Source organism: Hemicordylus capensis, chromosome 2 (assembly GCF_027244095.1).
Source record: "Hemicordylus capensis ecotype Gifberg chromosome 2, rHemCap1.1.pri, whole genome shotgun sequence".
NCBI classification, from domain to species: Eukaryota; Metazoa; Chordata; class Lepidosauria; order Squamata; family Cordylidae; genus Hemicordylus; species Hemicordylus capensis.
Genome location: NC_069658.1, coordinates 363,085,242 through 363,098,805, shown reverse-complemented (window position 1 = coordinate 363,098,805; position 13,564 = coordinate 363,085,242). Strand labels below are relative to the sequence as shown.

Below are 13,564 nucleotides of genomic sequence, written 5' to 3'. Positions count from 1 at the left end.
TACAGCTGAGCTGAAGTTGATGAAGCAAGCTGGGAGATGGCTGGAATGTAAGTGGAGGAAAACCCGAGGTGAGTCTGAGCAAACACAGGTTAGGGCTCATTATTGAGCCTATTCTGTGGCAGTGATGGAACAGAAGAAACACTTTTTTCACATCCACCATTGCATCCTCTCAGTGTCATCTAGCGGGGCTTGTCCAGGTGGTGTGGGACCTTTTGAAATCTGACCCTGGGCAGGAACTCTCAGTAGCACGCTGTGACACATTTGCACATCACTTTGAGGGTAAAATCTCTTGCATTCACCATGAGTTAGACACTAAGGCTGATGTAGGAACATTGGGAGAGGTGCCCAGAGTAAAACCTGGCCTAGTTTTGCTGGAGTAGTTTCAATTATTGGTCCCTGAGGATGTGGACAAGGTGTTTAGTAAGGTTCGGCCAACTGGGTGCGTGCTTAACCCTTGCCCTTCATGGCTTTTTAAATCTAATAAGGAGGGAATTTTTAGCTGGGTCCAGCAGGTTCTAAATGCCTCATTGAGAGAGGGAGTGGTCCCAACTTCATTGAAGCAAACTATTATTCGACCACTCCTAAAGAAACCCAGTCTGGACTCAGAGGTTGTAAACAACTATAGGCCTGTGGCCAATATTCCTTTCCAGGGCAAGATTATTGAGTGTGTGGTGGCTGACCAGCTCCAGACACTCTTGGAGGAAACAGACTCTCTAGATCCATTTCAATCAGGCTTCAGGCCCGGCTTTGGAACAGAACTGCTTAGGTCACCCTGTGAGATGACCTATGTAGAGAGAGAGAGACAGACGAGGGGAATGGAACCCTTTTAATTCTCTTGGATTTCTCAGCGGCTTTCGATAGCATTGACCATGGTATCGTTTTGGATAGGCTGGCCGAGTTGGGTGTGGGAGGTACTCCTTGGAGGTGGTTCCACTCCTACTTAAGGCCTGTTCCCAAAAAGTGGTGCTGGGGGACTACTGCTCAACCCCTTGGCAGTTATGCTATGAGGTTCCACAAAGTTCCATTCTTTCCCCTATGCTGTTTAACATCTGCATGAAACTGCTGGGAGAGGTCATTAGGAGATTTGGCTTGAGGTGTCATCAATATGCAGATGACATTCAGTTGTATCTCTTTCATCAGATGCGGGTGAAGCAGTGACTGTCCTGAATCGGTGCTTGGATACAGTAATGGAATGGATGAGGGTAAATAAGCTGAGACTCAATCCAGACAAGACAGAAGTACTGTTGGTCGGTGGTTCCTCTGCCTGGGTGAATGATGTTCAGCCTGTTCTAGATGGGGTTGCACTCCCCCTGAAGGATTAGGTTCACAATCTGGGGGTGCTCATCGATCCAGCATTGTCACTAGAAGCTCGTGGCCTCTCTGGCTCGAAGCACCTTTTATCAGCTTTGGCCGACATGCTCTGGTAACTTCTCGCTTAGATTACAGCAATGCATTGTACGTGGGCTGCCTTTGAAAATGGTCCAGAAACTGCAGTTAGTACAAAGCAGAACTGCAAGATTATTAACTGGGACTGGATGTTTTGATCCTATCATGCCAGTCAGCTGCACTGGCTCCCAGTCCATTTCTGGGCCCAATTCCAAGTGCTGCTTTTAACCATTAAAGCTCTAAATGGCTTGGGACCGGGTTACCTGAGAGAGTGCCTTGCCCCATACGTCCCTACCCGAACCTTAAGATCTTCTTCAGAGGCCCTAATCCGGGTGCCCCTGCCAAATGAAGTGAGGCAGGTGGCTACCAGGAAGAGGGACTTTTTGGTGGTTGCACCCTGTTTATGGAATAGCCTCCCCAATGAAGTTTGCCTGGCTTTATCACTTTGTTCTTTTAGACAGCAGGTAAAGACCTTTTTGTTCATATAGGTCTTTTAAGTTTGCGTTTTTAAATTGGGGTTTCCTGGTTTGTTCTGATTTTTATCTAATTTAAAAATGATTTTTAAAGCTGTTTTGTATTGTATTTTGTGTTTTTTTTAACCTTTTTTGTCTGTCATGATTTAATGTATGTGTTTTTATTTTATTTTTAATCCTCTATTGTAAGCCACCCAGAGAATAATTTGTTATAGGGCAGCTAACAAATACAGTTATTATTATTATTATTATTAATAATAATAATTGCCGGTAGGTATCCCCACATGGAAATTGTACCATGTTATCAGGCAGAAGGCTAGCTTTCTCTCTGACCTGCTAAGTTCTTCACACATAAGTGTTTTTAATCACGATACTCCTTTTGAGGATTTAAAAAGGGGACCCGGTGTGAAAAGGTTCAAATTTATCACCCTGATTATGTAGCCTAGGATCTATGATACTAATATTAGGCAGGGGAATATCTTTTGGGATTTATTTTATTTTATTTATTTTTTGTATTTATTGACCACCCCATCCAAAGACTCTGGGCGGTGCACAACAAGTTTTAAAAGACATAAAAACAAACACCATTTCAAACACACTGCTTAAAACAATATAAAAATAATTTACAAACAATTCAAAAACATTAAGAACCAATTAAAATACTTTAAAACAATTTAAAAGCCTTGGAAGGCCAAGCCAAACAACTAAGTTTTTAGGGCTCTCTTAAAGGCCAGCAGCGAGCCTAAACTGTGGATATCTGCCAGAAGTGCATTCCATAGGCCAGGAGCAGCTACAGAGAAGGCTCTGCTCCAAGTTGCCACCAGATGTACCGGTGGTAACTGGAGACGGACCTCTCCAGATGACCTCAACATGCAATGGGGATAATACAGAAAAAGGCACCCTCTAAGGTAGCCCAGACACAGACCCAAGTATGATTTTGTTTTATCATACTGCATAAATGGGGAAGCCCCCATAGCCATTAATTCTACTGCCATATTCTGTGTGTCCATAACGTTGATCGACTGCTTTCCCAGAAGCTCAAAGCTGCTTACAGTGGATAAAATACCAACAGCAAAATAAAATCCTGAAAGCACAGAAGTCCTGTTGAAAACAGCAAAAAATAATGACACCCAGTGACTTCTAATTCAGTTCATAGCCTTTAACCATATGGGCCAAAACCAATCTAGTATCGGAGCATTCTCCAGCTATTTCCAAAAGCACCAAAGAACTGCAGTCTTACACCTTGGGTGGAAATCATTTCACAGCTTAAGCAGGGTCTGATTTTGATTAACAAAGTTTGCATGCGGGCTGACATAATATTACCACGTTTGCTCACACGTGTACACCACAAATGGCTGTATCTATGTCTTTGGATCAGCCTGTAGAATTTAGTTTGAAGCCAAGTGTGCATAACAAATGAGCCACAGTCTGGATACAGCCAAATGCCAACATTAGGGTTCCCTAGAGGAGTAGTGGACTCAGAGATGAGGCTTTTGAAACAAAGCATTAAAGTTTATTGATAAAATGAAGGCAGAATGTAAACTGTAGTTTTTGGCAGTGTTTATACTGTTTATACATGTTTATAGAGTTGTGCACAGAGTTATAGCAGTCTCTAGGGTCTAGATATAGAGTGAGATAGTGAAGGTAGCTGGTGGGCTTTGGAATGTGAACAGAGGAAGGTTGAGAGAAGGAGAAAGGAAGAGAAAAAAGAGAGAGTTAAGAGCAGTTTAATACCTGTCTATATCCCCATTTTTATATGCAATGCTAAATAGGGATGACTTCCTCCAAGGAAGATTTTGGAGATCCCAGCCACATACATAGGTTTTAGAGTTGGAAAGTTGGAGGATTTTAGAGTGGGAGATTTTGTGACTCCTTGGCTGTTTGTGTACCATATTTCAGGAGGAAACCCTTGTTATGAAATAACTTAATGAAATAATTTTAGAGTTGGCGATCGGCCCTTTCTGCCTCCTTGACAGAGGTCTTCTAGTCAAGCGCCTGCTCAGTGCAGGAATCTGCTGCAGTATCTCTAATCCATCCGAATCTATTTCATTTGAAAAGTTAAGGAAATATAATGGGCTAAAGCTAGGATATGATATTGCTGGGATTCCTGGATTGTGTATGTGATTACAGTAGTGTAGTGCTTGGCCAAACTAAGATGGATCTCTCCATATGCTTGGCTTTTCTTTCCTTTTTCTGTTCTCTCTCTCTCTCTCTTCTCCCTATTAAGAAATTCCATAAACAGGATTTCCTGCTGAAATATGCTACATAAAAAGTAAAGAAGGTGGAAAGGGTAGGTCTCTAAACTGCTCTCTCTAGAGAGAAAGCAGTTAAGATGTAGAGCAAACATGCTAAGAAAAATCTGGGGATGTTTCTCCCCACACCTTTAGCAAGCTGCTCTGCCTCCCTATGCACTTCCCTCAGCACCCTGCCCCTTTGTCTTATGCTCCAGGAGTCAGGGAGAGAAGGAACAGGGATAATCAGTGCTGCACTTGCAGCTGTTCTCTATGTTCTGAAACATACACTTGGGGCTCTTTTCTTTCCAGACTTTGTGAGTTCCAAGCTGGATGAGAGACAACAGCACTTCCAGGCCACAGTTTAAGAAGGTGTTACATAGGACTTGGATTTGTAGAATGTGTATGGGATTTTTTCTTTCCATCTAGTTCTCATCCAGCTTCACCGCCTATAGCTCTAAGACTGAAAAGAGGGCAAGGCATTAGCAGGTCATGAGGCCGTTAAAGGGGAAGGGAAATCAAGAATTTAATAGCTGTGGAAACCAGGAATTTAATAACCCTTCCGGTTGCCCTGCCAGCTCTTTTACCTCAGGGAGCAGTGCCAGCTGCCCACAGAGTTTCACCTTGCTCCTTTGTAATGCCAGGTCAGTCCAGAATAAATTAGAAATAATCCATGATCTGATGCTGGATGAAGGGGCTAAACTGGTATGTATTGCAGAGACTTGGTTGGGGGAGGCTGGTGGCCCAGTCTGGTCCCAACTTCTCCCTCCAGGGTACTTTTGTTGAGGAGCAGGTGGGAGGGCATGGACGGGGAGGTGGAGTGGTTGATCTATAAAAATAACATCTCCCTCACCAGGACCCCTGTTGAAGTATCTGGTCATATCGAGTGTGTGTACTTAAGTCTGGGGACCAGGGATAGACTGGGACTTCTGTTGGTGTACTGATCATCCTGCTGCCCAACAGAGTCCCTAACTAAGCTCATAGACTTGGTTGCCAGGCTGGTGGTGCAGTCACCCAGACTTGTGGTGCTGGGGGACTTCAGTGTTCACTTTGTGACCAATTTGTCTGCGGCAGCTCAGGAGTTCATAACGGCTATGACAACTGTGGGCCTATCCAGATAGTCTTGACATTGACGTGCATTGCTGGTCATGTGCTCGATCTGCTCTTTCACTCTGATCAGGGTGGTGTTCCATGATTGGGGACTCCTGTGATTTCTCCACTGTCATGGACGAATCACCATCCGGTTAAGGTTGGACTCACACTCATGTCCCACATCAGCAGGGGTGAGGGGCCTATTAGGATGGTCTGCCTGAGAAGGTTATTGGATCCAATAGGATTCCAAGAAGCCTTGGAAGGATTTAATGTTGGTTCTGCTGGTGACCCAGTTGATGCCCTGGTGGAGAATTGGAACAGGTTAGTAGACACCAGGTTAGTAGACACGATTGCTCCAAAGCATCCTCTCCGATCCTCTTCAAAATTGGCTCCTTGGTATATGGAAGCTCTACAAAAGCAGAAGTGGTAAGGTAGACAACTGGAGCCTACAACCCCTATAATCCCTGGCTATTGGCCACTGTGGCTGGGGATTATGGGAGTTGTAGTCCAAAAACAGGTGGGGGGCCTAAGTTGAGCAGGCCTGGTCTAGATAATCAGTTTCCTCCAAGAGTGCTCCAAGTGGAGAAAGACTTGACTTGAATCTGACAGATTAAGTAACAGAGCACATTTGAAGATCTATGCTTTATATTTTACATGTGGCAAAGAAGCAATTCTTTCTGCCCTTATTGCATCTGCAAGCTCACGTCAGGTGGAATTGCTCAGGGTTGCAAGGGGATTAGTACACGCCCCTTGTTCCCCGAATCAGAATTTGGAATCATCAATTACCCGTTGTGACGTTTTTAATGAGTTCTTTGTGGACAAAATCTCTCGTATTCGGGCTGACTTAGACTCTGATTCCACAGTTACTGCAGTGTCTGTTGCAGAGGTGTCCAACAACTCCTCTAATGTGGTTAGGCTGGATCAGTTCAAGTTTGTGACTCCTGAGGAGGTGGACAAACTGCTTGAGTGGTATGGCTTACCACCTGTTCTCTTGACCCTTGTCCGACATAACTTATATTATCTGGTAGGGAGGTTGTTGCAGAAGGCCTGGTAGAGATTATAAATGCTTCTCTGAGGAAGGGCAGGATGCCTACTTGTCTTGGAGGCCATTTTTAAACCTCTTCTGAAGAAGCCTGCGTTGGATCCCTAAGAGTTAAGCAACTATAGGCCTGTCTCCAACCTTCCATGGCTGGGCAATCTAATTGAGCGGGTGGTGGCCTCCCAGCTCCAAGCACTCTTGGAGGAAACTGATTATCTAGACCAGGCCTGCTCAACTTAGGCTCCCCACCTGTTTTTGGACTACAACTCCCATAATCCCCAGCCACAGTGGCCAATAGCCAGGGATTATGGGGGTTGTAGGCCAACATCTGAGGGCCAAAGTTGAGCAACCCTGATCTAGACCCATTTCAAACTGGATTTTGGGTATTCTATGGGGTGGAGACTGCCTTGGTCAACCTGATGGATGATCTCCAATTGGGAAGTGTGATGCTTTTGGTCCTTTTGTATCTCTTGGTGGCTTTTGATACTATCTACCATAGTATCCTTCTAGCGCGTCTGAGAGGGTTAGGGGTGGGAGGCGCTGCTTTGCAGTGGTTCCACTCCTACCTCTTGGGCAGATTTCAGATGGTGTCGCTTGGAGGCTGTCATGCTTCTGAATGTGAACTTTTGTATGGTGTTTCCCAGGGCTCCATACTGTCTCCAGTTCTTTTCAACATCTACATGAAACCGCTGGAAGAGATCATCAGGGGATTTGGTGCAGGGTGTTATCAGTATGCTCAAGACACCCATATCCATATCAACATCATCAGGAGAAGGCATAGCCTCTCTAAATGCCTGCCTGGAGGTGGTAATGGGCTGGATGAGGGATAACAAACTGAGACTGAATCCAGATAAGATGGAGATACTTATTGTTTGGGGTTGGAACTTGGGAGATGATTTTGTTCTGCTGCTTCTGAATGGGGTCACACTTCCCCAGAAAGCACAGGTACGTAGTCTGCAAGTGCTTCTGGATCCATAACTCTCCCTGGTCTCCCAGGTTGAGGTGGTGGCCAGAGGTGCTTTCTGTCAGCTTTGGCTGATATGCTAGCTGCGTCCATTCATTGAGATGAATGACTTCAGAACGGTGATACGTATACTGGTAACCTCCAGACTTGATTACTGGAATGCACTCTATGTGGGGCTGCCTTTGTACGTAGTCCGGAAACTGCAGTTGGTCCAGAATACAGCAGCCAGGTTGGTCTCTGAGTCATCTTGAAGAGACCATATTGCTCCTGTATTGAAAGAGCTACACTGGCTCCCAATAAGTTTCTGGGGAAAATACAAAGTGTGGGTTATAACCTATGAAGCTCTAAACAGCTTAGGCCTTGGGTATTTAAGAGAACATCTTCTTCACTATGAGCCCCATTGCCCATTGAGATCATCTGGAGAGGTCCGTCTGCTGCTGTCACCAGTCTTTCTGGTGGTTACGCAGAGGCGGGCCTCCTCTGCTGCTGCCCCAAGACCCTCAAATGGGCTCTCTGTCAAGATAAGAGCCTCCCCATCTCTGACAACTTAAAAAAAATCTTTATAGCCCTACTTTTTCACCTAAGCTTTTTAATTTAATTGTGGTTTTAAACTGCTGTAAAGTTTTTATTTCTGTGTGTTAACTTTTTATCTTGTTGTGAGCCGCCTAGAGATGGAAGTTTGGGGCGGCATACAAATTTGATAAATAAATAAATAACCTCTGTGTTAATATAAGACTGTGTTCTAGAGGCAGTGTGTGGATGTTTCTTTCTTCCTTTGAGAAAAAAGGAGAGGAGATTACATTTCTGCTGTAATCATTGATTTTTAAGAGTCCTCTAGAATCATTATCATTCTCCTTGACATTAACAACATGCTGGTTTTCGATGTGAAAGGAATTCTGTAGTATGGATTTCTGTATGAATTCTGTATGAATTCTGTAGTATAGTATTCAGTCAACTGAGCCTGCCCACTTACAATCTGAACATCTCAGGTGCAATTTGTGAGAACTGGGTGTAAGAAGTGGAACCTAAGTTAGGGCTCTATAGGTGCAGTGAGGCTGTGCAGACACTGTCTGGCTGTTGTCTGTGAGTCTTTTTGAGTTGTGTGAAGTAAGGTAAATAGGCTTCAGCCTTCAAAGACAGTTGAGTGGGGTCAGATCTGCTGCTTTTTTTGGTGAGTGGGATGGAGAGATCGGAGAAAGAACTGGAATTCTCTATCCTTCCCTTTTTTTCCCCTCACCCATCAAATTTGACTGGCTTTTAGCTAGTAGTAATCATGAAAAATAGTTCACTTACGTAACTGAGTGAAAAGAAGTTTTTTGCACTCTAGTGTAAAATGAAAAATGATGTTGTTGGAAACCTTAATGGAAAAATCCTTGGCACCATTCAGCACTGTGGACTCAGAATAGTGAAATGCGCCACATTTTTATAGCATTTGGTTTCTCTCCCCAGGTTTGACATCTACAGGAAGGTGCCAAAAGACCTTACGCAGCCAACCTTTACAGGAGCAATTAGTAAGTACCTGTGTGTGTTTCTGCTTTTGCATATCCCAATCCAAAATCGAGTTCCTTTGGGCTTCCCATTTAAAGTGGTATGATTTCTTTTCCAGAGGACAGCAACAGTTCAGTATGGTGTAGTGGTTGGAGTTGTTAGACTGGGACTTGGGAAAGACAGGTTCAAATCCTCACGCAGTCATGGAGCTCGTTGGATGACTTTACAAACCAACCTTACAGGATTGTTTTGAAGATAGACTGAAGGTGGGGGAATCATGGATGTTCTCTTGAGTTCTTTGGAAGAAAGATGAAATAAAAATGTAATACATTAATAGACTCAGCAGATTTATAATACAAAAATTTGCTGTGGTTTTGTACTGAATGGTCTTCCCGTGTATGCGGGACAGTGTATGCCACCAGATAGCACATTGGACTCCAGCATAGCATACCTTGCCAAGTTATGTCATGGCAAATGGCCTACGGCAAGTTTTCTTTTGCAGGTTTGGGGCATTGGTTGCTGGGGTGAAAGCAATTAAGCTCAAGGTAGCTTATATAAATAATTTTGCTACTTATTTTCATATTACTGAGATGTGACTATCACAAGTTGCCTTTGTTTCCAGTCAACTTTTTCAATGTATAGTATAGTTTTGGGGTGATATCACCTTCTCATTTGGGATCTCGCTTCCCTTCTGTTCAGCGCTGAATCTTGTTGGCTGAGTAATGCAATTTCACACCATCATTGCAAGAGAGTGTGCTGCACAGTGTGGTAAAAACACATCACTTGATCCTGCCAAGTCTGTAATTAGATGCCTAATGTTGCTTTCCTGTCTTGTTGCACACCAGTTTCCTTTGATGAGTACCTATGCCCCAGTTCACTCGCCCTCAAAGTCTGGGTCACTGGTCCTGTATTCATTCATTCATTCAACATAATTACAATAAAACACAATTGAAAACATTAAAACAATTTAAAATATAAAGCAATGTAAACTCTGAGTCGGATTAAAAGCCCGGGTGGACAAATGTGCCTTAACTGCCTTTTAAAATGTTATCAGAGATAGGGAGGCTCTTATTTCAACAGGGAGCATAATCCAAAGCCTTGGGGCAGCAATGGAGAAGGTCTCTCCCTATGTAGCCACCAGATGAGCTGGTGGCAACTGCAGATGGACCTCCCCAGATCTCAATAGACAACAGGGCTCATGACAAAGAAGGCATTCTCTTAAATACCCTAGGCCTAAGCTGTTTAGGACTCTATAGGTTATAACCAGCACTTTGTGTTTTCCCCAGAAACATACTGGTAGCCCATGCAGTTCTTTTAGTACAGGTGTAATATATTCTCTTCAAGATGACCCGGAGACCAACCTGACTGCCATGTTTTGCGCCAGTTGAAGTTTCTGGACTACATACAAAGGCAGCCCCAGCCCCACATAGAGCACATTACAACGTTACCAGCATATGCACTACTGCTCTGAGGTCTTTTATCTCAAGAAATGGACACAGTTAGTGTATCAGCTGTGTATCTTTGCTGACACAGAAACAGTATCTCATCCCTTAGTGGCGATGGGCACTTACGGACACTGGAGGTGATGATGAATCATTTAGGGTGAAATATGAAGTGACGCTTTATCAAAGATGAGATGTCCTACCAAAGATTTAGTGGTAATGAGCTATTTCACTTAAGAAAACTGCCTACTCCATTTTCCTAATTCATCAAGTTCTCAGATTCCTGTTTTCACCATATTCATTTATTCGATCACAACTATTCACATAGGAACAGGTGAAGAACAGTTCTTGGGGTGACTACTTCCCTTTTAACTTGCCCACACTTTTTTTTATGTAGACAAATGTCCAAACTATTTGAACCTGCATGGACAAAATTCTCTAGAATTATTAGGTCCTGGAGAGAATCTATCTATGTGGTTGCTAAGAGTCTACACCGACTTGACAGCCTTAATCAATCAATCAATCAATCAATCAAATCAAATCTGCTTTGGAGGAGGGGAATCCCACGTTTCACCTTGCTGTTAGGGAATCAGTAGAAGTGTTTGGACCCTCCTAATGTTGGAAGTTTTGGCAGTTGTGACCCTCATGAACCTCTGTAGATGCCACTGTTGCTGCTCTGCCTGTTGACCTTCTAGGAATAGAGGCATCTTCCCTATTATGCCTGTGATCTGTGAAATGTTAAAATTTCCAGATACTCAGTGCATCAACACTTTTTTCATTTGTCAGGAATAAGAAAAATTTGTTGTCCTGTTCTAGGGTACATCATGACTCTTTGTGCCTTGTTAGACACGGGGTTTTGTCTGAAGATTTTACCACATTTGGATTATGCTAATCACATTTAAGGCTTTAAAAAATTCATTGGTAACTTTGCATTGAGAAGCAAAACTGGGACAATATTATTTGGCTGAGGATACAAAATTTTGGGAGGATCCCAGTCCTATTAGAAACAATTTTGTACAAGGCGATTTGTTTAAGGGATCTGATCTCATGTTTGCGTTTGTGCATATCTTCCCCTTGCTCTCTTCCCACTTCTTGATTAGAAAATTATTTCGGTAAAGCAGAGTGCCTGCCAAAGCCACATATGGTTTAACAAACATATAAACTTTCTGAATATCTCAGTATCTGGAGAGAAAAGCAAATCTCAGCGTTATTGGCTGTCATATCAGGAAATACATGGTCCTGAAAGGCTGATCAAATATCGTGCCTGCCATATTTATTTATTTTATTTTTTAAAAGGCTCTCTATAAAGTTTGAATTAAGTTTGATGTTTGTACATGGGACAATATTAAAACAAATGATAAAGCAACTAATTTGTTGACACTTTTGTGGGGTATCAGATGATTCCTTTGTAGAAATTGTTTTATAAAGAACACCAACCCAGTTTTTCTTTGATAAAGCAATCGGACCTGTGAGCCCTGAGAAGAGGGAAGTGCAGGTCAGGAAGTTCCTGCTCTCAGCACCTGAGGACATTCAGCTGGAACAGTGTCTCCCACATTTGCCAGGGGCTGCTTGAAGACTTGTGTGCCAGAAAAGGAAATGCTACGAGCAGGGAGGCTGTATCCTCAAACTCCTGAATAGACCGTTGATGGCTTGGGAGATGGACTCTGCTTTATTTCTTGTTTACTCAGTCAGACAGGTGTTATTGACTGGTTTGTTTTATCCAGACATTGAGTCCTTCCCAAGGACCTGGGATGGCTGAATTTTATTATCAATATTGTTGTTATTATTATAGATAGCTCCACTGTTCCCAGTAAAGTTGATTTTTGTAATTGGCTGATGGTGATTTCTGTGGTCCCTGTGGTGTTGAGGTGTTCTTCAAGGTGTTTTGGAATTGCACCTAGGGCGCCAATTACTACTGGGATTATTACTGAGACCACTGATGGCTTGAGAAAACTCTGCTTCATTCATTCATTCATTCATTCATTCATTTATTGCTTGCCTTTATTTTTGTGTTACCTTTTTAAATTATAAACCACCTTGAATGCTTTGGCAGAAAGACAGTGTATTAGTGAAGTGTAAAATCAAACACAGATAAATAAATGCTACTGTTGGACTGGACCTGGACTTCAGAAAGGCTGTAGACTTAAGCCCTATTGAGACATTAAGGCCATACTCATGATCAAAATGGGGCGGGAAGAAAGGCAGGGATGAACCAACCTGCCCGCCCGCCTCCCCCCCCGATCATTGCAGTTCTCTTTGGCACGCTCATGCGTGTCCACACAATCCACACTGCTCTGAGCAGTGTGGATTGCTGGAATCCAGGACTTAGGTCCAGAATCTGCCCTAGGTGCAATTCCAAAACACGGGAATCCCACAAGTCACAGTGCAATGAGTGGTGTTGGGAGTTGAGCACTCTAGGTGCCTCACTCTGTATGCTCAGGCTGTGTGGAGCCTGAGCATACACATAACCCCAGTGCTGGGTTAGAGGGTGCACTTGCGCCCTCTAACTCAGGTAAAAGTCCAGATTAAAAAGTCAGGCTTGCTGAGGAGGCAGTGTAGGCTTTGGTCTCAATCCCAGCAGTGCACACGAGCAGCCCTACCAAGTTGGGCTGCTCCAACTTGGGTAGGGATGTTGTATGCACAGCCTCATTATGTTGCACATGTATACAGATGTATGTACACTTGTACATGGTTTTGTATGAATGAATGTACATAAGTTCACTTTAAAAGTGAACCTAGTGCAGGCCCCCTTAAATGCAGGCTACAGGTAGGAAGCATAGTACTGTGTATGCGTCAAAATGTAACATGAGAATAACTGTACATGCATACACTGTAGACAGTCAGTTTGGAGTTGAACATATTATGTGACTTAGGCTTTGGTCTTGCATCAACTCAGTGCTGCTGTCTGCAAGTGGCACAGCCATGGCTGGCAACACCTAACAGTGATGTCGTCAAGGTGCATTACTGAGCTGTGGTCAGGCTGGGTCAGCCTGAAGATTTTGGTAGGAGGCAGGGCTAGGTATGGGCCCCTAAAAGTGTCAGAAGGCAGAGGAAGGGAAGGGATCGGGAAAGAAGCAAGCAGAGGCGGAGGAAGAACTAGAGGGAGATGGACAAGGAAGGAGAGTAAGGAGGAAGAGAGAGGCAGTGTGGAGACGCTAGAGGTCATGGACCCAACTGCACATTTCACCATGCAGGTAAAATTTGCGGAGCCCTTGGCTTGGCCCAGACTACTGGGGTGGAGATCATTAACCTAGACACTATCCAAAGGGGAGGAGAGCATCTGAGCCAGGGAGGCCAGTTCTGGGATTGGCCTGTGAAGCAGTAGGTAACCCCACAAGAAGGATTCTGTGTATCTAGAGGAGCTGCCTGAGAACAGTGAACAAATGGTGCTAAAGTGAGCCCTGTCTCTTGGCCAAATGGCTAAAAGACTGCAAAAGTAAACTGCAAGC

The 13,564-nt window shown here is 43.8% G+C and overlaps 1 protein-coding gene across 1 annotated transcript in view; it reads left to right on the top strand.

Moving 5' to 3' along the window:
- ERGIC1 (endoplasmic reticulum-golgi intermediate compartment 1) overlaps positions 1–13,564 on the top strand; it is a 141,519-nt gene that overhangs the window by 37,998 nt on the left and 89,957 nt on the right. Inside the window, exon 2 of the mRNA XM_053303679.1 lies at positions 8,635–8,696. Coding sequence (XP_053159654.1) covers positions 8,635–8,696 — 62 coding nt within the window. The remainder of the gene's footprint in view (positions 1–8,634; positions 8,697–13,564) is intronic.